At 60.9% G+C, this 26,793-nt stretch overlaps 1 protein-coding gene across 4 annotated transcripts in view; it reads left to right on the top strand.

Moving 5' to 3' along the window:
* The window catches only part of C6H7orf50 (chromosome 6 C7orf50 homolog), a 140,017-nt gene that overhangs the window by 106,432 nt on the left and 6,792 nt on the right, over nucleotides 1-26,793 (top strand). For all 4 annotated transcript variants that reach the window (XM_024241252.3, XM_054545743.2, XM_054545744.2 and 1 more), the window contains one exon: nucleotides 22,900-23,093. In XM_024241252.3, the coding sequence (XP_024097020.2) occupies nucleotides 22,900-23,093 (194 nt within the window). The remainder of the gene's footprint in view (nucleotides 1-22,899; nucleotides 23,094-26,793) is intronic.

Genomic DNA, 26,793 nt, shown 5'->3' with positions numbered 1-26,793 from the left:
CACGCGTGGGTCTTGAACTTCGTCACATGCCCCTTGCATCAGTTGGTGTGACCACGTGGTATTTCTTCTGTAGCCTGTTGATAGGGTACATTATATTGATGTTTTTTTTTTTTTCTTGAGACAGAGTTTCACTCTTATTGCCCAGGCTGGAGTGCAAATGGCGTGATCTCGGCTCACTGCAACCTCCGCTTCCCAAATTCAAATGATTCTCCTGCCTCAGCTTCCCGAGCAGCTGGGATTACAGGCATGAGCCACCACACCCGGCTAATTTTTGTGTTTTTAGTCGAGACGGGGTTTCTCCATGTTGGTCAGGCTGGTCTCGAACTCCTGACCTCAGGTGATCTGCCCACCTCAGCCTCCGAAAGTGCTGGGATCACAGGCGTGAGTCACTGCACCCGGCCCGATGGATTTTTAAATAGTGAGCCAGCCTTCCACCTCTGGAGTGAACTCCACCTGTCATGCATGGTGTGTGACTCTTTTTCCATGTTGCTGAGTAGGATGTTTGCATCTGTATTTATGAGGGATATTAGTCCGTAGTTTTGTTTTCATCTGGTTTTGGTATCAGGGTTCTACTAGCTTCACAGACCGAACTGAGCTGTGTTCCCTCATATCGAGGTAGTGGTAGGTCTTCTTTCAGTGTGTAACGGACTTGCCGAGACTCTCTGTGGCCTGTGTCTGCACCGCGAGTGCACAGAGGAGAGGTCCTCCAGCTCCCTGGGGCTCACAGTTTTCCCAGAGAGGGGGTATCCCGGCAGGGTAGTGAGGAGTGTGCAGGATTGGTCAGGCAGACAGTGTGACTGGGCTGGAGGAAGGATGCTTGGGGCAGAGGCGCTGCCCACGTACGTGCAGTACCCTAGCATCGTGCTTTCTGGCAACTCCGACCGGTGTTTTCTCTCAGGGACCTGTTGATTGGGTGGTTTTCCTGCCCTTCTCTCATGGACGGACTGGAGCAGCCCAAGGGCACCACTGTCACCTGGGGGTGCCTGGCGGTGTGGGCGGGTGGCTGCGGCCTCCGAGGGCCACTGTCACCTGGGGGTGCCTGGCGGTGTGGGCGGGTGGCTGCGGCCTCTGAGGGCCACTGTCACCTGGGGGTGCCTGGCAGTGTTGGCGGGTGGCTGTGGCCTCTTAGGACGAGGGCCTCCACTTCTCAGGGCCTCCTGGCCCTCACACCCCCGCAGTGGATTCTCGTGATGCCACGAAAGTGATTTGGCAGACAGGAGCCTCCCCGAGGCCCTCCATGGCACCTTCTCTGCTCTGGCCAACAGCAGATCCACCTGCGGGGGCTTCGTCCTCGGCCCCAGGTTCCATTTCAGAGACTTTATTTTCAGGCGGGCTGAATGCGAGGGACGTGTTGGGGCAGCCCCGTGGGCTGGGAGCAGTTCTCTGGATCTGGGGCCCATCTACCCTGCGTTCTCTGGGGCGTGGTGTGTCTGGGAAGTGGGGCCTGCTGACCACCCGAGCAGGGCAGTTAATTAAAAGAACGTGTCGGACATAGTTATGTCTTTCTTGAATGACTCAGAATGCTCCACATGGCCTTGGGGTGCCTGGGCCAGGGTTTCGAAGGCTAATTCTCATTACCTGGGGAAGGTTTGGTGACCAGGTTGCTCTCACCCCCTCGGCACGTCCTCGCAGCCACCCTGCACTCTTGGCCCGTTCCCCGGGTGGTGCTTGCTGGCCGTCCCTCCACCTGGACCACCCTGTACTCTCGGCCCCCTCCCCGGGTGGTGCTTGTTGGCCGCCCCCCGCACCTGGACCACTCTGCCCTCCCTGCAGGTCTCTGGTCTCTGCCCAGGAGCCACCTGTGGTGCTGTTTCGCTGACTTCCTTCCTCCCCCAACCATTTTAAATCTCAGAAAATAAGCCTACGCTTAATTTTTCTCCTCAGTAATATTACAGCCTCAGCATAGCCTCTCAATGGGCGCGCATCTTTGTCTTGTTCTGTCCAGATATGTAGCGCGTGGAACAGCATCCCGTGTACGGAAGCAGCTCACCAGCTATCTGGGGGTCCTTCTTTCCCTCTTGGCCCCTCCTCCTGACCAGGTCCTGCCGAGCTGCTGGGGAAGGGGCTCTAGGGTCTCAGTGTGGACCACTGGCCACTGATGCTTCAAGCCAAGGCAGTGGGAGGGCTCCCTCCTGGCCACTCCACCCTTGAGACTGTACTAGATACAAGGGGCCCTTAGCTCACCCTGGGTGGATGCATGGACTGGTGCGTTTGTGGAGGTGGTTGGATGTGCTGGTGCAGTAAGCAGCCTTGCACGTGCTGCTCTGTGTTGGGGCCCGGGGTGTGGGCTGTGGGAAAGCAGGCACGTTGGCACCTGCCCAGAGAGTGCCCCACCTGCCCAGAGAGTCCCAACTGCCCAGGGAGAGAGAGAGAGAGTCCCCACCTGCCCTGGGAGAGAGAGTCCCCACCTGCCCTGGGAGAGAGAGTCCCCACCTGCCCTGGGAGAGAGAGTCCCCACCTGCCCTGGGAGAGAGAGTCCCCACCTGCCCTGGGAGAGAGAGTCCCCACCTGCCCAGAGAGAGAGTCTCCACCTGCCCGGGGAGAGAGAGTCCCCACCTGCCCGGGGAGAGAGAGTCCCCACCTGCCCTGGAAGAGAGAGTCCCCACCTGCCCTGGGAGAGAGAGTCCCCACCTGCCCTGGGAGAGAGAGTCCCCACCTGCCCGGGGAGAGAGAGTCCCCACCTGCCCGGGGAGAGAGAGTCCCCACCTGCCCGGGGAGAGAGACAGTCCCACCTGCCCAAAGCCACAAGCCTATGTGTGCCTTCATGGGTCAGGGGACAGCACAGCCCTACAGGTGGGTCACTGGGCAGAACCTAGGAAGGCGTAGCAGCTGGTATGTATCCACCTTTGCTGGGCTCGGTTCCCTCTCTGTGAAGTGCAAAGAGCAGGGTAGCTGGAAGCATGAGATGGAGTGGAGTGAAGCCCCTGGGGGCCACGGGTCCTCAGCCGGCACCACGTCCCCATCCCTGTGGGGCTGGTGGCCCAGCCCGGGGAACTGCACCCCACTGCCAGGCCAGCTTCTCCCTCTCCTGCTCTTGTCCTTGTCTCCCAAAGCAGCCCAGAGCCACCAGCACAGAACTACGGGGAGAAGAAACCTGGTCCCCGGGCTCAGGTGTGGAGGCGGGTGGCTGTGCGAGTTGGTGCGTTGGTGAAGACGGCGGATGAGCAGGATTGGCGCGTTCATGGAGGCGGGTGGATGCATGGGTCGGCACGTTCGGGAAGACAGGTGGATGCGCAGGGTTGGCGCGTTCATGGAGGCAGGTGACTGTGTGGGCTGGCACGTTCATGCTAGGGACACACTGGGGAGTCAGCACACAAGGCCACTGGGGCTCAGAAGGCCCAGAATTGAGTCCCTCCCATGAAACCGGTGACTGAGCACACACTTCCTTCTCTGAAAGCAGGGTGCGGACACCAGTGGCAGAGACACTAAATCGGAAGCACTGCTGCGTAGCGGCCGCGGGCAGTAGGCAGGCCATCCCTTCCTGGCATCCTCGCGTCCACCAGCTCTAGGAGGCCTCCAGTCCACCCTTGCCTGCCCCGCTGCCACCACGGAGTAGGCCTCTGCATGGGGACAGGCCTGGAGATGGTGAAACAGCCAGGAGGAAAACAGCCAGCCCAGGCCTGACTCCTGCCTTGCAGATCCTTATTCAGTGGGGGACTGGGGTGCCCACACCATCTCCCAGGCGGGGGTGGCCTCCAGAGCAGGCCCCGCGGCCAGAGCACAGTGTGTGCCGGACCCTGACACCTTGGGAGGGAGTCTAAGCCTCTCCTCCCGCTGGAACCGGCCCAGCCTCCGGGCTCACTGTGCTCTGGGTGGCCAGTGGGGCTCCCTCACACCATAAAATTGATCTGCAAGGCAGGCACCATGGTGCATGCTTGTAATCCCAGTCAGTGCTTTAGGAGGCCAAGGCAGGAGAATCACATGAGTCCAGGAGTTCCAGCCTCCTATGCCAGGCAACATAGTGAGACCCAATTTCTCCAAAAATTAAAAATTAGGCTGGACATGGTGGCATGCCTGTAATCCCCGTACTTTGGGAGGCCGAGGCAGGAAGATCACTTGGGCCCAGGAGTTCGTGAACAGCCTGGGCAACATAGTGAGACCCTGTCTCTACAGAAAATTAAAAAATTAGCTGGACGTAGTGGTGCACTCCTGTAGTCCCAGCTACTCGGAAGGCCAAGGTGGGAAAATCACTTGAGCCCAGGAGGTTAAGGCTGCAATGAGCTATAATGGTGCCACTGCACTCTGGCCTGGGCGACAGAGCAAGACCCTGTCTCCAAAAATAAACAAGCAAAAAAATTGATCTGCAGTCTTAGTCCCAGGGCAGGGAACACACAAGCCAGAAGAGATCTAGACGCCCTCTGGGTGGTGAGGAAAAGGCTGCAGGACTCATGCATGTATTCAGCCAACCGGTATTGAGCACCTCCCCTTTGCTGGACACGTGGATGCCATGGGAGGGCTAGGCTTCTGCCTGCAGGGCCTGGGCAGGGGAGATGGGGGCAGACTGGGGGAGATGGGGAGACATGGAGTCAGATTGGGGGAGAGATAGGGGCAGATTGGGGAGATGGGGGGACATGGAGTCAGATTGGGGAGAGATGGGGGACATGGAGTCAGATTGGGGAGAGAGAGGAGCAGATTGGGAAGATGGCAGACTGGGAGAGATGGCAGATTGGGGGAGATGGCAGACTGGGAGAGATAGGGGGACATGGAGTCAGATTGGGGGAGAGATGGGCATGGAGTCAGATTGGAGAGAGAAAGGGGCAGATTGGGGAGATGGCAGACTGGGAGAGATAGGGGGACATGGAGTCAGATTGGGGGAGAGATGGGCATGGAGTCAGATTGGAGAGAGAAAGGGGCAGATTGGGGAGATGGCAGACTGGGGAGGTGGGGGTAGATTGGAGGAGATGGGGGCATGGAGTCAGATTGGGGGAGAGATAGGGGCAGATTGGGGAGATGGGGGGACATGGAGTCAGATTGGGGAGAGATGGGAGCAGATTGGGAAGATGGCAGACTGGGGAAGATGGCAGATTGGGGGAGATGGCAGACTGGGAGAGACAGGGGGACATGGAGTCAGATTGGGGGAGAGATGGGCATGGAGTCAGATTGGAGAGAGAAAGGGGCAGATTGGGGAGATGGCAGACTGGGGAGGTGGGGGTAGATTGGAGGAGATGGGGGCATGGAGTCAGATTGGGCGAGCGATAGGGGGAGATGGCGGCAGACCAGGGGAGATGGGTCTATGGGGGCAGATTGGGGGAGATGAGAGGATAATGGAGGCAGATGGGGGAGATGAGGGAAGTAGGGGGACGATAGGGGCTGGGTGGGGGCGGTCAGAGGCAAGTACGTGCAGCTGGCAGGGGCCCTGCGCAGGGCGGGGGGGGGGGTGCGCCCTCCGCGCCATTCGCGCAGCTGGACCGAAGGCCCCAGCGGCCAGAGAGCCTCGTCGGAGGGGCAGTGGGGCTGCAGCAGGGTCCACCCCCGCCCTCTCAGCGCCGAGGCCCCGCCCCCGCTCCCCCGCCCCCGCTCTCCCACCCGCCGCGCCGAGGCCCCGTTCCCGCTCTCCCACCCCCGCGCCGAGGTCCAGTCCCCGCAGGCGCGCTGGCGTCACGGTCCAGCCGGCTGGATCTGGTTCCAGCCGCGCCGGGCCGGCCGGGCATGCGCAGTGCGGGGGCGCTGCGGCTGCTGGAGGCGCGGGCCGGGCCGTGCGCACTACGGCCGCATCCGTGCCCCGGCGCCGTCCGTGCCCGCGGGACCTGACAGCCGGGTCAGAGGTCAGTGCGCGGGGCCAGGGCCCGGATCCGGGCTGCAGGGAGGGGATGGGAGGGGCCCTGCCCCAGCCCCGCCCCGCGGCGACAGGTGGTCGCTCCCGCGAGAGGCCGTGGCGTCCGGGCGCTGCTGCGGGCCCCGCTCCGCTCTACAGACCCCGGGCCGGCCGAGCCGCACTTCTCGGGGCTCCGCTGCGCGCCTGTCCCCGAGCAGGCCCTGGACGGTCCCGCGCCTCCTTCCACTTACTCTCCTGGGGGCGCAGGGCCGGGCCGCTGGTGGCGGGGTGGGGGTCCAGGCCCTGCAGGCGCTGCGAGCCGTCGAGCGCCCCCCGCCACCGGCCAGGCTCCCCTGCGCTGTGGGGGGCGGACCGGGCCCCAGCCGCGATGCAGCAGCCTCCGGGGGAGACACGAGCTCTGAGGACCCCGGGTGGTCTGGAGTCGTCGGCCGCCGCGTGACCCTTGGGAGGGCCTGTGTCGCCCGCAGCGCCGCCTCGCCCCTCCCTGTGCCGGGGTAGAGGACCCCGTCGGGCGCTCGGAAGCCAGGGGCTTCCTTGCCTGAGGCAAGGCGGCCTCCACTGGCGCAGTGGGTGCTAGTGCGAAGCTGTGTCAACTAAAGCAAAGACTCATAATGAAAACAGTTGGGATAGCTTCACTCGGGAGCCTTCCAGAGGACGGCGGAGCAGGCCCGCAGCTCCTTCAAGAGGCGCTGCCGCTGCTGCGTCGGGGCTCAGCCGGGTTAGGGTTGGAGAGCGCAGAGGTGCTTGGAGTGGGTCTTTTATCTTCTGAGGAGGCGGTGGCCCGGGCAGGTGGCGGCCCCGTGCTGGTCCTGCGCTGTATCCTCGGAGCGTCCTCAGCTGCTGCGCGCACAGCCGGGGGCCGTGGACCAGGCGTCCGCACAGACACGCGGGCGGGGCTGCCTAGCCTGCTGCTGGGCCTCACGGCTGCAGAGACGGCAGGAATGGTGACCGTTGCTTCAGAGTCCTTCGGTTATGAGTAACTCACCGAATTGACAGTGATTTTTATGAATTCGTTGTGGTCACTGAGGAGTTGTGGCAAAGTGAGAAAACCTAACCCATACTTAGTTCCCAGATGTGTTTTAAACTATGTGTAACAACTAACAAAATTGACATGATGATACACTTCACGGACATTTAATTTTGATTCTGCCATTTTCTCATTTTAGAGGCGGTAACATGTTTTGGTTTTTTTCTCGTCGTTCAAACATCTTCCAGGCTCCTGCACGGCCGGTGCTGTGCCTCCGGGCCCAGGTGACCTCGGGGTGAGAAGGAAAGGGCCTCTGAGATGAGAACATAGTTTTGCTGTTTTCAGTTTATACTCAAAGCCCTGCAGTTTCCTGACAGCACAGAGCACACCTGTCACGCGGGCAGGATGAAGCGCAGAGGCTGCCTGGTGAAGTGGGCGGAGCGCTGGAAAATCCACGTGCAGAGTAGCTTGGTTCCCTCCACAGGGAGCGTGCAAGGCCCTCTCCGGCGCCGCAGGAGCCTCGCCCTCTGCACAGACTTCGGAGCCAGGTGCTGGAGCGGCAGCAACTGAGGGGCGTGGATGTCTTTGCACGGTTCCCATACGTTTTTCAGACGTTAATTGATTTTCAGTAAAGTGGCAGGATCAACACTGAAGAATGGGGAGCAACTGTGAGCCGATTTCCTGCGAGTGGTTGAGAAGCAGGCTTGGTGTGGTTGGCCGCCCTTGTGCTTAGCGGCTGCTCAGCCCTGCCCCCGCTGCTCCTGCTGGAGCTGCCTGCCTGGCTTAGAAACAACGCACCTCTGTAGTTGGCGGTGGCTTCGACAGGTGAAGCCCAAGCAGGTTAGTGTTCTCACAGCTAGGAAGGACATGGGCCTGGCAGGGAGCTGCAGCACAGCCTCTGTCAACACAGAAGCACTGCCGTGCGAACCCTTGCCTCCCAGGACAGCTGTTGCGTACCCAGCAGCCGGAGCGCTGGCTCCGCGAGGGCTCTTCAGCAGTGCCAGGTGCAGCTGGGCTCCACCCTCAACTGGTCCAATAGTAGCGAAAGAAACGAGGAGTGTCATGAATTGTTAGACAGCATCCGTATGCCTAAGTTCAAACTGGAGCCGCCCAGCCCTACCTGTGGATACAAAGCTGCCGTTCAGTGGGGAGCCAGAGCGGAGGGGCCTATGTGACGCCCTTGCATGTGGGTGAAAGTCACCCGCAGGCCGTGCCAACGTTCTGAGAGGTGACAAAGGGGCAGGGCCTCTGGGATCTGGGGTCAGGAGTTCCAGGAAGCCTGCTTCTGCTTCTGCCCAGCAGTTCACTCTTCCCTCCACAGCAGCTGAAGCTTGAGCTGCTGTGGGGCTCACCTGGCCAAAGGCAGAAGGGAGCTCTCCGTCCCAGGCAGCATCCTGGTGGGTGTCTGTCCTGTGCGAGACACTGGCCGCAGAGGCTGAGAAAGGAGAGGACCCCAGCCTGCCTCTGGAGGCCCAGGGGAGGCAGTGAAGGGCCCAAGGCTAGTGATGCAGGAGTTTCCAGAGCGCAGGGAAATACGGAGCGAGAAACACCAGCCCTCAGCTCCACTGGGGCGCCACGCAACCTCTGCCGGTGCTGAGGGGTTACAGGGCTCTGTTACCAGCCCCATTCCTCCTGGACGGGCGAGGTCGGTCTGCATCACACCCCCTAACCTCTTGTGCTCTGCGACCTCAGAATACATGAAGCTGTGTCCACAGGCCTCAGCGGCTGTGAACCCCTCGCCTACACTGGGGGGTCCTCAGCTGACACCTGAGCCAGTGTCCAGTGTCCCAGTGGTGCCAGGACAGAGTCCCCCTCCCCGACCTGACTTGTGCACCTCGTCACCCACTGCCAGCAGTGTCCCCCCACAACAGGCTTGCTCAGTACAGCACCCAACCCAAGTCCCCAGCACCCACACCCCAGTGAGTTTCCTGTGTCCTATAGGCTCAGCTGCTTCTCGTCCTCCCCCCACTTGGGATCCTTGGAACAGGGAATGGTTCTTATTTAGGTCCCTGAGGTACCAAGCACAGGCTTTGCTCTTAGCAGCCACCACTCCAGTGATGAAGCTGATAGCAGACTGGCCCCTGCAGAGCTCTGAGCGGGGGTGGCTGGCTTCACCGGCCTCCACCCTGGCCCAGAGCTGCCTCCTGAGCAGCGGATCCCAACCTGCCTGCCCCTGGGGCTGGGTCTCCAGCAGTCAGGACTGAGCTGCTGCTAGCTGCTGACAGGTGTGGGGTGAAGGGGGCGCATTTGCCCCGTGTCCCCATTGGCAGCATCTCCACACCTTCCCTTGTGACACCTCCTACCAGAACAGACCCCCACCTGCTCCCCCAGCACCCGGGGTCGTCTTCTGCCTGCTCCTTCTGTCCGCCACACTGAAGAGTGTGCTCCAGCCGGGGATGGGCGTGCGTGACGCTGGGGAATGGACACCTGTGAAATGGTGGAGTGTGCATCAAGTCTAAATAGCCGCTCACAAGATCTGGGGGCTTTTTGTTTCCAGAAACCTGATCTGATCTTTATAAAAAGTGCTCCCCCGCTCAGTCAGCCTGGGTCTCCCTCCCGTCCAGGCTGGCAGCGCTGTCTGGCTCGGCGAGGAGGGGCTGAAACTGGAGAGCCCCTGGGAAGGCTCTTGCGGGCCAAGTGGCAACGGGGAGGGTAGCTCTCGTTCCCCGCCCTCATTCTAGCTTTTAGCAGACTGCCCCACACCGCAGGTTTCCATTTTCACCCTTAGGTTAAGAGAAAAGCAGGAATAAAAAGTTTCTAATGTTGCTTGCGAAATTCAGCACTGGCCACTGAAGGCACCTGGGGCTTCTGCGTCTCTCCTGTCCCATGGGGCTCCTGCGTCTCTCCTGTCCCATGAGTCCATTTCTTGCTGTTTATTGGAACCCACTTGCATCGTTGGTGTGTGCAGCTGAACTCAGGCTGTTTAGGAAGCCCATGGGCAGGGCTCTGTGGGGCCCATTCCTGGTCCCACGTCTCTGGCAAGGGCTCCTCTTGAGCTGAGGCTTCTGAGCTCCTGCAGGCGGGCGTAGGGAGGCAGGTCCCACTGTCAGCCAAGCTGCAGGGTTTTTAGGAAGAAAGTGAGGGCTGCGCACCGTGGGCTCACACCTATAATCCCAGCACTTTGAGGCTGGCCGGAAGGATCACTGTAGCCCAGTAGTTTGAGAACTCATGCCTATAATCCCAGCACTTTGGGAGGCCGGCCAGAAGGATCACTTTAGCTCAGGAGTGTGAGAGCAGCCTTGGTCCCATATCTATAAAAAATTTGAAAACTGGCCAGGCATGGTGGCACATGCCTATAGTCCTGGTTGCTTGGGAGGCTGAGGTGGGAGGATTGCTTGAGCCCAGGAGGTCGAGGCTGCAATGAACTGTGATGGTGCTGCTGCAGTCCAGCCTGGGCCACAGAGCAAGAGCATGTGTCAAAAGGAAAGGGCCGCTGTGGAAGGGCCTCCAGTCCCCTGGCCTGGGCGGCAGGGGCCGCTGCTGCAGCCCTGCCTTCTATATGTGCAGAGATGTGAGCAGTCACCCCTGGAGATCCTCACGCCTTCTCTGTAGAACGAGGAGTTGGGCTGCCAGGGATTGGGGTCTGGGCGCGTTGCTGTCGTGTGTGTGTGTGTGTGTGTGTGTGTGTGTGTGTGTGTGTTTCCTGGGAGGAGGGCCCCCCACGGTCTTCGTCATGTTCTCCAGGGCCCAGCTGGAAGGAGTTGGAATTTGGATGGAGAGAAATGTGGAGTAGGGCAGGAACCTCCTTCCTAGGAAGGAGCCTGTGGGGGACCCTGCATAGGGTCACAGGTTCCCAGGGGGCCTCAGGTGTGGTGTTAGAGGGGTGCTGGGGCTGGGAGTCTGTCCGTGTCTTCAGCCTGGGTCTCGTGAGTTCAGGGAGTTTGAACCTAGGTGGAGAATGAGCCCCCGTGTGTCTTCACTAACCTCCAGCTGACACGAGCTTCCGCAGACCCAGCGGTGGCGGGTGTGGGTGCTCCCTGTGCCATCTGTTGGGGACACCTCACGCATCACTTGCGCTCAGCCCATGTCGCAGCTGCAGGAGCCACCAGACCCTGTAAATACTCGGATGCCCACATCTGCTCGTATGTGTCTCCCTGTGCCTGTGCATCAGACCTCATGCGTTTAAAACGTCCTTCTGAGAAGGGTCCACAGGCAGGTGCCACCCATTGCCACGGCACCACGGCAGGAAGCGTCCCGTGCTCTGCAGGGGCGGCAGGAAGCCTCCCGTGCTCCGCAGGGGCGGGGCGGCCGCTCTCCCTGTCCTCCAGGAGCTCACGTGTGCCTGCCTGTGAGCGCCTCGACGACAGAGCCGGCGCCCGCCCCAGTGTCTGCGCCAGGACCACGGAGTGGCCAGCTCACCGTGGAGACGTCGCCACACTTTGTAGCAGCCCCTGGGCTCACATGCGTGGGTCTTCTGATGCATGTGTTTTATTCGGTATCAATATGGAAGGGGGAGAGCATGGGATGTTCCACTGGTGTCCTAGGGAGGAAGTAACTGGGGAGGGAGGACGGTTGGGGGGATTCACCTTTAAAGAATTTGAGAGCTTGTTTATTTTGTGGAATAAGGGTAAATTAATCACCTGTGTGTTTCTGATCATTGAGAAGACCCCATCGATGCTGTTGGCTGTGGGACTGTCATTTCAGAGTCCGGATCCGAATGTGGTCCTGGCTACTCTGCGAGGGTTGCCCTGGGAGGAGGTGGTGGAGGGCACGTGGGCGTCCCGTGTTCCCTCATGACGGCCGTCGCCAGCAATTGCCTCAAAATAAAAGGCTTAATTTTAAAAACTCTTGTTTCTCAGAAAAAACAATTTACTACTGTGAGTTAATGCTGTGGAACTCTAATAATTGAGGTGACAAATCTGATTAAGGTTTTCTTTAAATTGGAACAGAATGCCTACGGGTGCCCCATGAGAGGGCTGTGGGCTGTGGGACGTGGGACCAGGCTCCTGACCTTGGAACTCCTGGGTGGGGTCTGAGGCGATGCAGGAGAAAGAGGAGCTCGTGGTCCAGGAGGCGCCCGTGGGTGGGGACATGCCTCCCTGCAGGCCTGTGTCTGTCGTCGTGGGACGGGGGGCAGGCTTCTGGTCCTTCCCTCCTGAGCTGCCATCACCACCATAGCTCTCGGATAGTGCAGGGGGCCTCTTGGTGGTCTGCGAGCAGACCCCGCTGGACTCAGGGTTGGTTGCCCTGTCCAGGGGACCTCGAGTGCTCCAGGACACGGCCCGTCCAGTGTGGCCCAGGCCCCACGCCTGTGGGCCGTCATCACTGTCACCTGGGTGTGCCGAGGGACTTGGGCTTTCCTGCCACCCCCGCAGAGGATCGAACTGCGTGACCCAGGCCGGGGGAGCTGCCCTGGGTGCCCCTCAGGCTCCTGCTCCCCAGGACTCACGTTTGCACCCCAAAATGCAGCCTCGCCCCACAGAAGGGCATGCATCCCAGTGTGTTTCCCTGTGCCAGGCGCAGTCCTCGCTGGGCGGGTGTTTTTGCCGCATGCTTTCTTTTAGTGCGCTGTTTGTGTATGGTTGTTGGTGAGCTGTGGTTTCTGTCTGGTGACAAGTAGGGAGGGGTTAGGTGGGTGGTGTCCTGCCTCCAGCTGACCTGCCGGGGTCTCCAGAGGGCACTATGGTGGCCGCAAAGCCAGTCACACTGGGGCTGGCAGATTGCCCCTCTCCCATCCAACGGCACGGGGAAAGGATTGATGACTGATAGCTGCTGAAGCCCCACTCTCGTGCGGTGGATGGACGGCACTCCCTGGGGTCCCAGCTCCAACCCCCGGCCCCTTGTCAAAGCAGCAGCCCAGGTGGCCACCACTGCCGATCAGACTTAACGGATGAAGACAGGGAGGCTGGGCAGAGCCCTTCAGCTTCCGACTCTGGTTCAGTCACTGAAATCCACAATATCATTTCTGTCAAGGTCAGGTCTACTGCCACGATGAAAGGGCTTCTGGGGAAGAAGAAAGAAACCTGCTCCGTGGGTGCCAGCCTGGGGGTCTGCACTAGAGGTCCCTGCTGGGAGATCCTCAGCCTGGAGGTTCCCAACCTGGGGGTCTGTGCTGGGAGGTCCCCAATCTGGAGGTCCCCAATGGAAGTTCTTAACCTGGAGGTCCCCAGCCAGAAGGTCCCTACTGGGATGTCTCCAGCCTGGAGGTTCCCAACCTGGAGTTCCCTGCTGGGAGGTCCCCAACCTGGAGGTACCTGCCTGAAGGTCCTCAGCCTGGAGGCCCCTGCTGGGAGGTCCCCAACCTGGAAGTACCTGCCTGAAGGTCCCCAGCCTGGAGGCCCTGCTGGGAGGTCCCCAACCTGGAGGTACCTGCCTGAATGTCCCCAGCCTAGAGGCCCTGCTGGGAGGTCCCATCTGAAGGTTCCACCTGGTGGTGTCTTTCCTAACCCCAGTCCCCAGCTCCGCTGTATCAGGACGTTAAAAACTGCCTGATTTCCCCCGAGAAAGTCGAGGGGTCCTGACCCCTGCACCCCTCTGTTTCACACAGCCTGGGGAGCCCAGAGGAGCAGGACATCCAAGGCCCAGGCCGTCCACAGGGGTGGTCAGCAGATGGCGGTGATGGGCTGGCGTCTGCCCCTGAGATCAGAGGTGAACAGGAAGGGGAGCCTCTGTTTCCTGCAGGTGCTCCCTGCTCGGGAGGTGGGTTCGGTAAGGCTGGGATTACTGTCATTCTTTTCCTTACGTCATTTTGGTCTTAGCTGTGTGAGACTAGCCGTCCTTGCAGAGTCTGGGGAGGGGCTGGCCTGCTCCCCACCCGCTACAGCCCCCTTGTGTGTGGTATTGGCCAGACATATCTCGATAGTGGGGGCTCCAGGTGGGGGCACCGAGGGGCCCTGGGTGGAGACACGAGAAGGGGCAGCAGCCGGTGAGAAGCGAACCTGGGGGGCTCCTCTCTGGGGTCCAGGAGAGTTCTTGGAGAGGCTGCCCTGGCTCTGACAGGAGATCGGGCCTCCCCTTTGGTCGCCGGGCTGGGCCAGGCCCCAGGATGCAGGAGGACTGTGATTGGAGCAAGGGGTGCTCCCTCTCTCTGGGAGCCCTGGGAGGGCAGAGGCTGCAGCGCGTGTTCACAGGACGGGAGCATGAGGGAATGCACCCCGCGGCGTGGGGAGAAACAGTCGTGGGGACTAGGGCATTGCACGCGGGGCCTGCCGCATCCATGCACTGCCGGGCCTGGCGCCTGTGTTCCCGCAGAGCAGCAGATACCACCACTCCGCCGGCCCTTAGATCTCTCCTCAGTGGGAAGACAGGCTGGGGACGGGCTGGCCACCTGCCCCCTCGCTGGACTTCTGCCCCGGAATTCCTGAGATGAGAGCCGAGCGTCCTAAGCTGCCCTCATCCAGGTGCCCCCTGGCCTCCCTCGGGAAACGCACTGTAGCTTGGCCTCCGGGCCGCAGTCAGTGCCTCGGGGGCACTGGGTCCAGGCTGTGGGAACTGTCCACTTCCTGGGAGGGCAGGAGTGAGAGACCTGAGTGGGTGACCCCAGGCAGCCCCAGCCCCCCACAGTGCATCAGGAGAAGAGGGGTCAGGGCCACAGCCAACCAGGCCTCCGCTTCCTACTTGCTCCCCACCTCCTCTGCCCATCTGGAAGCCCTGGCTGCAGTGGGGGCCCTCCTTGTGGTGATGGGCCTGGAGCTTCTTGGCGGCCACTGGAGCTTCCTGCAGCCACTAGGCCTGCCCAGCTTCCCCTCCACCCACAGGGCAGCCCCATGGCCGCCTCCACTCTGTGGTTTGTCTTCTTGGACTCAGGGCTTCACTGTTTTGAAAAGCCCGGGTGCTGCAGTGAGGACCCCACTCTGCATTTCTGCCAGGAGCTGTGAGCAGCCAGGCCAGCCTCCTCACCGTGCCAGGAAGCCTCTCCTTTTGGCCCAGAGCAGCAGCTGCCCCTTCCAACATCGACCATGGGTGATCAACAACCTGGCATGTGGGCAGGATTTTCCCTATAGAACCATTGAACAACACGGACCTGTTAGCTCAAGGTACCTTCTGGCTTTGTAGGTGGCAAGAGCCCCCACGCAACCACAGGTGGGCCTGGTCGGGCCTCTCCAAGCCCTCACCCTCTTCCTCCCTCTTACTCCCCAATTTTTTTTTTTTTTTTTTTTTTTTTTTTGTGACAGAGTCTCACTCTATTGCCCAGGCTGGAGTGCAATGGCGCCATCTTGGCTTACTGCAACCTCTGCCCCCTATGGGTTCAAGCAGTTCTGCCGCAGCCTCTCGAATAGCTGGGATTACAGACGTGCACCACCACGCCCGGCTAATTTTTGTATTTTTAGTAGAGACAGGGTTTCACCATGTTGGCCGGGTTGGTCTCGGACTCCTGACTCAGGTGATCCACCCACCTCGGCCACCGCGCCTGGACCACTCCCCAATTCTTGACAAGTCTACAGTTCCTGCACTGTCCCCAGACTATGGAACACCTGGGAGGGACAGAGAGCTTGTCCTGGGACCACCGGCTGGATGAGCCTGTCACCCACCCCCGAGGCAGAAGACCTGGGACTCAGCCCTGATCTACTGATTTTTTTTTTTTTTTGAGGGTCTCACTCTCATCCAGGCTGGGGTACAATGGTGTGATCACAGCTTACTGCAGTCTCAAATCCTGGGCTCAAGCCGTCCTCCCACCTTGGCCTCCCAAAGCACTGAGATTAACAGGTGTGAGCCAGCGCACCTGACCTCCACCCTGATTTACATAAAGACCACACTCTGGGCTGGACCCCACCCGCCCGCGTGCACACCTCAGTTGGCACCCACACTGGGTGCCTGCTCCCACTGTGCAGGAAGTGCGGGCCTCCGGGAGGCACAGGCTGGGCCTGCTGGCTGTGGGCGTGCCCTTCTTGACTCCCCCATCATGACTGCCTCATCATGTCTCCTCATCACATCTCCTCTCTGCTCAGGGCCAGGCTCTGAGACGCCACAGGCTGATGCCGGAGCCAGGCGGACTTTGAGTCTGAGTCTGAGATGGCTCCACGTGTGCAGTGCACACTGGTTTCAAAGCTGTGGAGTGAGAAAAAAGACGTGGTTTCATTAATCACTTTTTATATGGGTTACCTGTTGAAGTGGCAAACCCTTGTTCCTGTAGGGCCTGGGCTCTCACTTCCTGACTTGGACCCCACCCACCAAGCCCTAGTCTGCATGTCCTGGGCCTGTGCTTCCTGCCTGGTGGGAGCTGGTGCTTAGCCAGGGCTCAATGGGGAGAGCAGAGATGATGGCAGGGGTATGTGTGCATACGTGTGCACGTGTGTGTATGTGTGCTCGTGTGAGTGGGGATTTCTGCCTAGGGTGTGGGAACGTCTGAGCCCCGTGGGGACTTTGGGTCTTTATTTAAATTTGGGCCAAGTTCTGCTAGGTCTTCTGTCACCTGCTGGAGTTATTTTCTTTCTGCCACATTTTAGAAAATAAAACGCACCGAACAAACATGGGGTGTTCCTACTGCAGCATGGGAAAGGTGAGGCGCCATCCCACCAAGGCGCATGCGGTTTTGAGCCCTGGATGCTGGGCCCCAGAGCACCTGGCCTTGTGTGCAGTGGGGGGTGGGGGCAGAGAAGCCCCTTACCCCACCGTCCGCAGCTGCCCGCGGCAGTCAGTTCACGTGTTGGGATGATCCCACTGGAGAAGTCTCCCATCCGGGAAAGTTCGTAAGCGTTGAGTCCGTGGCTTGTTTCCCAAGAAGAAGGTGCAGGAGGGTGTGTAGCTGTCTCGCTGTCCTCCACCCCCCTGTGTGGAGCCCCCCCCACCTCCCCTGCCATCCAGGGATGCTCCCCAAGGGCCCGATGCAGCAACACTGGAGCCTTGGCCCCATCACCTGGCTGACATCGTAGGACGGCAGCGCCTGCCTCCCGCACACCGTCCCCTGCATGTCTACTGGACGGGGTCCAGGCCGGGTGACCCCTTCACCCACACAGCAGGGCACGGCAGGCCGTGCTGGTGGTGTCCTTCCCTGCAGCTCCAATTCCAGCAGGGAGCTCCTTATCTTCCGAGAGACAATGGGTCCTTTCTCTGCCACTATCCTCCAACACGGTCACCACTGCCCCAGGGAGCCTGAGCCTGGGGCCAGAGGCAGTGGCCCAGTGCCCACAGCCTGAGGTGCTCTGGGCCCACGTGGCCCTCAGACCCGAGGCTTCCGAGTGGTCCGGGCTCTCCGCAGACCCCACACCCTCAATGAAATGCGCAGCCGAGGACCAAGGTGTGTGGGTGGCTGCTGCTGTGCGCTGGCGTGCGCTGCTGTGCGCTGGCGTGTGCTGCTGTGCGCTGGCGTGCGCTGCTGTGTGCTGTGTGCTGGCGTGTGCTGGCGTGACACCGGAGGGGGAGCGTGTTTTGTCTGGGATCCTCATGTGACACCTCAGACATTAGACAGTCCCGCCCAGACAGACGCCGGTCCGGGGTCACTGCGGAGTGCCAGGAGTATTTCCGTCTGGTCAGGACATCAGTGTCACATGGGCATTGCTCACAGAGGGGCCCCCGGAGGAAGGAGAGTGGCGGTCAGCACTCGATGACCTTTGGCCTCGCTTCACCGTGGGTGAGGAGCTGCCCACAGAGGAAGCCCAGGCTGGGTGTCGGGACGCGCTCCTGCCTTGGTGCCTCCACGAGGGCTGGGGATTAGGGGCCACACAGGCCTCAGTTTCAGTCCCTCTGGCCCTCTGGGTTAGTCCTGGCCCCCCCCACCCCCCACCAACCCTCTGGGTTAGTCCTGGGTCCTCCCTACTCTCCTGGATCAGCCCTGGGTCTGACCCCGCCCTCTGGGTCAGCCCTTGGTCCCCTCCCCACCCTCTGGGTCAGCCCTGGGTCTCCCCACTCTGCCCTCCTTTCTTAGGTGAAGGCCTTGCTCCCTTAGACTTGGGGGGAAACAGGAAGGTCTGGCTGGAACAGTCGACTTTTTCTAAACCCTGAGTCCAGAGCAGCGTGGATGCCTGCGGGCACTGGCAGCTGACAGCTTGCATGAGCCCAGCCTCTGCAGGGGCTCCCGATGGCCCAAACCCTGCTCATGAGACACGGACTTGCACGTTCCTCCCTGAGCCTCAGGTTGACAAAGACCTGCTCATGCCCGGGGGACTGGGAGCCCACACCTGCTCTCATGCCTCGGGGACAGGGAGGCCATGCCTCTTCCTGACCCCACCTCTCTTTCCTCACCCCCAGCCCCCCCCCACCAACAATTTAGCAGGGACCCAGGAGCCACCAAGGTTACTTCCCATCACATCTCCCTGGTGTGAGGCCGCAGCTGGGGAAGCTCATTCCCAGGCTGGAGAGACTGGGCAGGGGTCACTGTCCTTTTGGGCCGTTCTCAGAGCCCACAGCAGCCTTGTCAGGCCCTGCCCGGCAACACGGCCCCCACACAGGACCTGCTGGACCAAGGCTGCCTGCTTCTCCCAGCCCCGGGGAGTGCACAGCCTGCACACCTGTGCTCGGTGCGCCATCCCTGCAGGGCAGGCAGGAAGGGGCTGTAGACGGAATTGGTGCTGGGATCTGAGAGCTGGGCTCAGGCCGGGACAGGGTGAGACCAACCGGAACGCTGCCGTGGCCGGATCGCTGCCGTGGCCGGCGGCCAATGTGGCGCCCTTCTCAGGGCTCGTTTCTGTGCGTGTGATGTTCACGGTCATCACTTAGGAAAATTCGGAACCGTGGAGATTGGTGTCCAGTCCAGGGACCTGGTGCCAGAGCCGGAGCCGGCTTTATGGAGCCCTGCGTGTTTTCCCCGCATTTCCTGTTGGCTTAAATTCACACACCTGGGAAATGATGATGGTCTTTATTTTTGCTGGTTCTTTTTGTTGGGGTGTGACTAGCACGTTACCCACCTTGGACATCTCCAGGAAGAGCCAGTGCGTTGTGGCGAAGCCTCACGCTGGGGAGCATGGCTCACACAGGGCCCGTGTCACACAGATGGACGGGCAGCGTGGGCAGAAAGGAGCTGTTGGGTCTCTGCTGCCTCAGTCGAGTCTACAGGAACCTTTTCAGATCAAATTAGTGTCATTTCTTCTCTGTGTCTCTTGCCAGGAGTTATAGGCGTAAAGGAAAAACATAGTTTTCATGCAGTTGTATTTTCTCAAACAGCGTCAGCTTCTCTCTAAGAGTCTCACGGCTCTCTTCTCTGGAAGCTGCCGTGGCTGCTGGCCCACTTTGCTCCTCCCAGCCTGTAGGGTTTGGCTTTGTGGTTTGTTTTCAGTGTATTAGTTGAGTGCAGTGAACATTTTCATTGCCTGATGGTAAGGATTTCACGTTTAAGTGCGCGAGTGCCACGTTGCTTGAGGTAGCCTGTGAAATTGTCCGTGTTGTGAAATACACAGTGTAGGTGCAGTGACAGGCCCTCTGGCCGCGTCCCCATCCCGATCCTGGGGGTCGCAGTTTATCTGTGTGGGTGCAGGTCCTGCGTAAAGCTTTTCATGCACATTGAATTGTTTTATGCATTTTCAAATGTAATTCTCAAGACATCTAACCGCAGGAGACAGAATGTGTGGCTGGAGTTTTTATTTTTCTGTACTTCATATGAGTGTCTGTATTTCATCAAGTCTGAAATGCTGGAGACTGTCCTAGCATTGAGATAGGGTGACTGTACTTTTATACATTTTTCTGCTTGCACTGGGATGGTCCAGAGACGCCGGCTTTAGACGTCACACGTCTGTGACAGGCCAGCGCTTCCTTCCGTGAGGCCCGTCCCATCTGTCCCATCTGTGTGAGACAGCTATCATGTTAGCAGAGAGACTGTTGCCCTGACAGCGTCGGCTCAAAGCCGCCCACCACACCTCTCCCAGGAGAGTGGCCCAGACTGCAGGGTCTGTGGGGTGGACACTGGGCCTAGAGGGGCTCCAGGGGGCCCAAGGTCTGCCCCTTCCCAGAATCCTGGAGCTGGCAGGAGCCTGGAGTCACCCCTGGCTGCTGCGCCAGGCTTTGCGTTCTAGGCCTGAAACTCAAGTCCCTAGAAGTGGCCCTCACAGGCTTTTATTTGACACTGGGATTCTTTTAAAAATTTTTTGGTGTGTACTTAGGTAATTTACAAGCCCTTGGGGCGACTTTGGGAGCTCTATGTGATAGTGGCAAGTTTGTTAAAAGTATTTGCTAATTAAACCCGCGTTCTTATTTGCTAGTGAAACCTGCGTTCTTTGGAGGCTCAGCACGTGGGTGGCAGTTGGAGAAAGTTGTCCGCTGCTCGTCCGTGGGTGGGGTGACAGCCGTCCTGCCTTGCTCACCTGTGCTCTCCGGGCCAGACACTGTGCAGGCCAAGCAGAGGAAGCAGCGGGTCCCAGCATCACCACGCCCGATCCTGGCGGCCCCACCACCCTCCCGTGCTGCCCCCACTCCCCCCGACCTGCCGCGGCCTGTGCCCTCCAGCCTGCCTGGACCTGCTGCCTCCCGCCCCCTCCAGCTGGACACCCTCCCGGGGCCCGCCTGTGTCATCCCAAGATAGCTGAGGTCGCTCATGTCACGGTCACAGCCTTGGGGAATCGCCTGGTCCAGGACAGTGAGCGTGAGCACAGGGCGACCGATGGCGCGGAGTGGAGCCGGGCATCCCCAAGGCAGTGAGCGCCAGCACAGGGCGGCCGATGGTGCGGAGTGGAGCCGGGCATCCCCAAGGCAGTGAGCGCCAGCACAGGGCGGCCGATGGTGCGGAGTGGAGCCGGGCACCCCCAAGGCCCCTGGCTGTCGGGCGTAGCTCCCTCACTCCACCTGCCTCTGCGTCTTCTGTTGAGGCCCAGCACAGAAAGCAGGAGTTTGGGGTTTTTCAGCTGAAATCATTTCCTGGGTTCATCAGTGACTTAGGAAAAGTTAAAGGTGCACCGGCCAGTGTCAGGTACAGCCCAGGGCAGTGGGTGGCACTCCTGAGCTTCCCACCTCGTGGGCCACAGTGGCTCCCTTGGGGGCACGGGAATTGGGCTGTGACTCCTGCCAGGTCGGGAGCGCTGGCCAGAAGCAGGAGTGGGTGTGAAGGAAGCTGTTTCCGCAGCGTCCAGGCTGGTGCCTCACACAAGAAGCAGCCCTGCGCCGGGCGCTCGCAAAGCCTGCGGGAAACAGCTGGGCCTGCGGGTCCCCGGCTTGGCCCCAGTATGGGGCGGCCTGGGTTCCCCTCGCCATCCACCCCAGGCCAGCGCCTGCGTTGCTGTTGCCCACAGCCTTGGTCCTGTCCTCAACACTCTGGCCACCAACCTGGGACCCTGCCACAGGGCCCTGCCCACCTGCTCAGGACCTGTCCGGGTGCCCCACACATGTGGGCTGACAGACCCTCGGCCACCGCGGCGGCCCCTCTGCAGCCCTAACAGTGTTATGGACTTTGGCCCGCGTGATCACCCGCGGCCTGCGTGGCCCACGGGGTGGGGGTAGAGGCTGGGCCTGTGCCAGGAGGGTTTTTGCCTTTCAGGGCCAGGTGTTGTGCCTGCCCCGTTAGTGGCTGTGGGCGGCTGTGGGCCTAGGAGGTGAGCGTGGAGCTGGTTGGAACCGGTCAGTCACCAGGCTCCCCTGGGGGTGTCCATATCCCCACCATGAAAATCCTTGCTCCCCAGAGCCCTGTGGGCCTGGCCTGGTGGGTCTCGGAGCTTCCTGCCTGTGTGTATGGGCGGCCCAGGCCTTCCCACTGGGACTCTTCAGCCTCTCTGTGCCAGGCACCTGCCAGGGAGGGTGCCCCTCGCCCCCCAGGCCCTGTCTCTTGCTGCGGACCCCCCAGCAGGCTCTAGGGGTGTGGCTGTGGGTGTGTCAGCGTGTATGTGTGGTGTGTGTGGGCGTGTGTGGGTATCTGTGGGTGTGTGGGTGTCTGTGGGTGTCTGGGTGTGTTTGGGTATCGGGGTGTGTGTCTGGGTGTGGGCGTGTGTGGCTGTGGGTATGTTGGGTGGGTATGTGGGTGTGTTTGGGTATCTGGGTGTTTGTGGGTGTCTGCAGGTGTTTGGGTGTCTGGGTGTGTGGGTGTCTGTGGGTGTGTGTGGGTGTGTCTGGGTATCTGTGGATGCTTGGGTATCTGTGGGTGTCTGGGTGTCTGGATTTGTTGGATGTGTGTGGGTGTGTGGGGGTATCTGGGTGTGTGTGGGTGTCGGTGTGTGTGGGTGTATGTGGGTGTGTGGCGTGTGGGGGCGTCTGGGCGTGTGGGTGTCTGGGTGTATGTGTGGGTATCTGGGTGTGGGTGGGTGGGTGTCTGCGTGGGTGTCTGTGGGTGTGGGTGGGTGTGAGTGTGGGTGTATGGTGTGTGTGGGTCGGTGTGGGGACATGGGTGAGGGTTGGGGGCTGTGTTTGGCTGTGGGGGTGAGTCTGTGTCGGGGGGGTGGGTTGCATATATATCTGTGTGTCGGGGGCCCTTGCCTCACTTTACTTTGCTCTCCCTGGGGTGGGATGCGCAGGTGTGGGCTGTGCCTGACCTCCCTTCCTGGAAGCCCTGGCTCCCAGTGGGCGCTGCCTGGTTCTGATTCCCACGCCCCGAGCCATTTCCCTGGGCTCCTGGCCTTGCTCGGAGTCTACACTGATGTCCTGACTTTTTCCAGAAAAGATGAAGCGTGTGGACAGCGGCTGGGGTCACCTCATGGTCACCCCGTGGCCCGGCTACCCCGGTTCTGACGCTTTGCACCGTCCTCTTCCTTTGTTAATTAGGGGAGGGTGGGCAAGACGGAGGGCCTGTGCTTTCCTGGCAAGATGTGGCTGGAGACACATTGTCACAGTGGGCCCTCTCCCTCCCTCGGGGGTCTTGGCCACCCTCCCTGTCCCCAGCCTGCAGCCCAGGCCAGGCAGCCAGCAACCTGCCAGAAAGCAGCAGGCCCCAGGCACCGTCCTTAGGATTTGGGTCGGGTCCGGGGCCAGCACCTGGCCTGTGTGATAACAGACACCGACACGCCTTCAGCCCTCCGTGGGGGCCGGCCCGGATCTTCCCACGTTGTGCGGGGTGGGGCAGGACCTCACAGAGCCTCGGGAGGCGGGAGTCTGTGGCAGGTGGACCACGGGTGGGGAAGGGGCCTCTGGGCAGTTAATCCTGGCACCTGGCGCTTGCCCGCAGGACTGGCCATCCTCACGTGACCTGTCTGTCTCTTCGTTGTAGCACAGGCTCAGCAGGATGGTATCGGCCGGGGCTGGACCCAGTGCTTGGGGACAGAGCTTTTGGCCACTACCGAGGCGAGGGTGGGCCCAGGCAGCCCCAGGCAGCACACCCGTCTCTGGATACCCTCCATCCCTGAAGCCTAATGTGTTCCTTGACTTTCAGGGAGAAGCTGTGCTCAGGCCCGGGCCGGACGCAGAGCCGGAGCTGTCCCCAGAGGAGCAGAGGGTCCTGGAAAGGAAGCTGAAAAAGGAACGGAAGAAAGAGGAGAGGCAGCGTCTGCGGGAGGCAGGCCTTGTGGCCCAGCACCTGCCTGCCAGGCGCTCAGGGGCCGAGCTGGCCCTGGACTACCTCTGCGGGTGAGCGGCCCTGCCCCACGTGGTTCTGTCCCGGGCATGCGTCTCAACCCCTGCCCAAGGGGGGTCGCAGCCTTCACCCGCACACACTGTGTGGAAGGTTCTAGAGTAGTGGGGCGTGAGCGTTCATGCCAGGCCTGTGCTGCTGCCGCTGCCCTTTCTGTCTGAATGGCCCAGAGCCTTGAGGAACTTCCAGGGGCGGCAGCAGAGCCGCCACCCGTGCAGGGGTTGCCCGGAACTGTGCTTTTAGAAATGGGTCTGATGGGGAACCTCACCCCAGGTGTACGTCACCACAGAAAGAATCCACGGGCCTGGGTGCTGCTTGGACGTGGGGGTGAGGAGGAGGGAACTCGTGATGGCCTTCAGCCCTCACTCACAGTGACAGGAGGCGCCACTCCACCCAAGAGCGGGAAGACAGGGATCGTGGGGTGCCGGGCACAGGGCGCCATCTCCCTGGCTGCCTGTGGCGTGGCTGGGTGGACAGTGCAGGATTGCAGGGGTCAGAGGCTTTGGCGTGGGCTCCACAGCCTTGCGGGCCGTGGCCACCACCCCGGCGCTCACCAGTACAGGCTGCTGCCCGTTCCTGTCCGTCTCCCTGAGTGCTGACTGCACCTAGAATAAGGGGTGTCACAGCGTCCACGTGGCTGGCTTCCTCGGAGACAAGAACTGGGTCCCTGTGATGAAGTCACCCTCAGGGGCATGGTGTTCTGTGGGGGGCACTGGCCCTGCCTGGGAGGACAGGCTCCAGCCCCACCTCTGTGGGAGGCCCTGGGAGAGATGACCTCCTCAGAGAGATGACCCCCAGTGTGGCTGTGCAGCTAGCGGAATGAGCAGCGGGGCCTGCGTGGATGTGCACGCTGCGTGCACACGTGTACGTGTGTGTATGTATGTGTGTGCATGTGTATGTGTGCACGTGTGTACGTGTGTATGTGTGCGTGTGCATGCGTGTTCACATGGGTGTGCGTGTGTGTGCATACATGTGTGCATGTGTATACGTGTGTGCGCATGTGTATACAAGTGTGCGTGAGTGTGTACGTGTGCGCATGTGTGTACATGTGCACATATGTACATGTGTGCATGCGTATGTGTACATGTGCGCATGTGTATATGTTGTGTACACATGTGTGCATGTCTGCGCTCGTGTGTGTGTGCATGTGTGTGCGCATGTGTACGTGTGCTGTGTATACACGTGTGTACGCGTGTGTGCACGTGCGTGTGTACATGTGCACATGTGTATACGTGTGTGCAAGGGTATGAGTGTTGTGTACGCGTGTGCATGTGTATGCGTGTGTTTGTGTGTGTATACGTTTGTTGTGTATACGTGTGGTGTATGTGTGCATGTGTATACATGTGTGCACGTGTGTACATGTGTGCACGTGTGCATGTGTGTGTGTGTGTATGTGTGGGCGTGTGTGTTGTGTGTGCATCCCCAGGACGGCCCTCCACCTACAGGAGAGTGGCTCTTGGCCGCCCTGCCCCAGGCTCGGGGCTGGGCTCAGGAAACGGGGGTGGGGCGAGCCTCCTGCTTCTCGTAGCTGAGGCCGCGTTGGGGGTCGTAGAATGAGCTCAGCCATAGCGTTGGGTGGATCCGGCTGGAACCAGTTGAGTCATCATGGGTCTCTGCACTGGTCGGTTCTCTGGGAGCCTTAGCTTCCCTCTCCCTGAGGAACATGGGGCTGAGGCCAGGTGCCCAGGGCTACCCCAAGAGCTCTTTCTTGCTCCGAGAACGCGCTTGGCCCAGGGGACGGTGCTAGCTGTGGTGCGAGGCCGCTGCCTCCTGCGCTCGCTCCTGCTTCTCGGCAGGCAGGGCCACAAGCCACCACAGGGTCAGTCGCTGTAGACAGAGGGGGCTTCGGAGGCCGTTGGTGCAGCATCTCGAGCCCAGGTGTGGGCAGGGTGTGGGCTGGGCAGAGGAGCGGGTGGACACAGGCCGGGAAGGCGCCAGCCGCAGGAATGGACTGTAGGCTCCCTGTGGGAGGCAGAGGGCGACTGGGGCCTGCAGCTGTGCCGCCTGTGCCTTTCCTGTCTCCACTGGCAGGTGCCTCTGGGCGTGGCTGTTCTGTACCTGCCCTGACGCCTGGGGTGGGCGGGGTTCGTCCGCCTTCCTCCCCACGGCCTCCTTCCTCCCCATGCCTGCCAGCACCTTCGACTGCTCTCAGTGTGGACTGTTAGCACAACAGGGACGGAGGGGACGTGGGCAGGAGAGGGGGGACCATCCGCTCCACCATGTGGCTGCCGCTCCCTGGTCTTCACCCTGGAGGCGCCCTGACTCCCCTCCCATGATCACACACCCTCCGAGCACCCCACGGGAACATCCTGCGTGCCTGGGAGCCTGCCCTGCTCCTGTCCTCGGCCTCACCCTCCTCTACCCCTCTGGGACCTTCCTGTGGCCCCCTCATGCTACTCGCGACCCCACAGTGGCAGGTCCTGTGTGGAGGCGCTGTGTTCTGCGTGTGGGAGGAGGGGGGGACCCTTTCTCCTCAGAAACAAAGCAGCCCCTTTCCACAGGAGCAGCTTCCAGGGCCTGGGATCCACACACCAGGAGGCCAGCCACAGACGTGGGCACCTGGGCAGGAGCTTCTCCTCTTTCCTGGGGGTCTCCGAGGGCGCCCGCAAGAGCAGCCGCATCCGGCTGCCAGATCAGAGCCCACGTGGATGTGTGGAGCCCGTGGTATCCCTGGCAACTCAGGGTTTTCCAAAGAGAGGGAGCCAGGGGATTCCCACAGGGGAGTGTCCTTAGCCTGGGGGCTGCTGGGGACCATTGGCCACGCCACAGCTGGCCCACCACAGAGCCCCCGGCACAGGGGCAGCAGTGAAGGTAGGTGCCCCTGAGTTGTCCTGCCCCTGCAGAGGTCTTGGGCTGGGACTCAGGAAGGACGTGCCGGCCGCCGTGGCCCGTGGCCATCTTATGGGCTTTCCACGAGGGGTTCCTCCTGGAGGCAAAGCCATCTGCAGCCAGGTGGGCTGTGTGCGGAGGAGACCCCAAATTGTTCTGGTGAGCCCTCATGGTGGAGAGTTTCCTCTCATCTCCCCGGGAGGCACCCCACCCATTCCAGGATGCCCTGGGGGTCTCCCCTCCAGATCCCCCGAAGGCTCTGCCCACTGAGACACATGGACCCAGCGCCCGTGGGGTCTTCATGCCCCGTCCCTAGAACCCGGGTCGCAGGCTGGGCAGCGTCCTCACACAGTGACCTTGGCCTGTGACCTGTGACCATACCCTGGGCTGTTCTTGCATCTCAAGGGTTCGTCTCCTCTGCAGCCTTCCCTGGTTGGTCCTGGCTTTGTGTGAAGCTGGGGCTGGTGGGAGCTGTGCAGCAGGGCTGGGGTGAGGGCCCGGAGGCTGAGGTGGGGGATTGTGGCCGTCCATGCGCTTTCCCTGCGCTATGGCCGTCGTGCCCTCTTTCCCTGCAGTATGACCGTCGTGCGCTCTTTCCCTGCAGTATGACTGTCGTGCGCTCTTACCCTGCAGTATGACCGTCGTGCGCTCTTTCCCTGCGCTGTGGCCATCATGCGCTCTTTCCCTGTGCCGTGACCGTCCCCTCGTTTTCCCAGCAGGGCCCCCAGGCTTGGTCGCCCAGCTCTGTTTTTCCAGCTCAGAGCCGTGTTGCTCTGGCCTTGCGTAGGCAGAAGTTTGGGAGTGCTGGGAGCAGTCCCTCCACTTTCTGTGGGTCTCTGGGCTGCTGGGTCCACTGTGGTAGTTACA

The sequence above is a fragment of the Pongo abelii genome, chromosome 6 (genome assembly GCF_028885655.2).
Source record: "Pongo abelii isolate AG06213 chromosome 6, NHGRI_mPonAbe1-v2.0_pri, whole genome shotgun sequence".
Taxonomy (NCBI): domain Eukaryota; kingdom Metazoa; phylum Chordata; class Mammalia; order Primates; family Hominidae; genus Pongo; species Pongo abelii.
The sequence above is the reverse complement of the archived record's forward strand: the minus strand, read 5'-3'. Positions and strand labels throughout refer to the sequence as shown.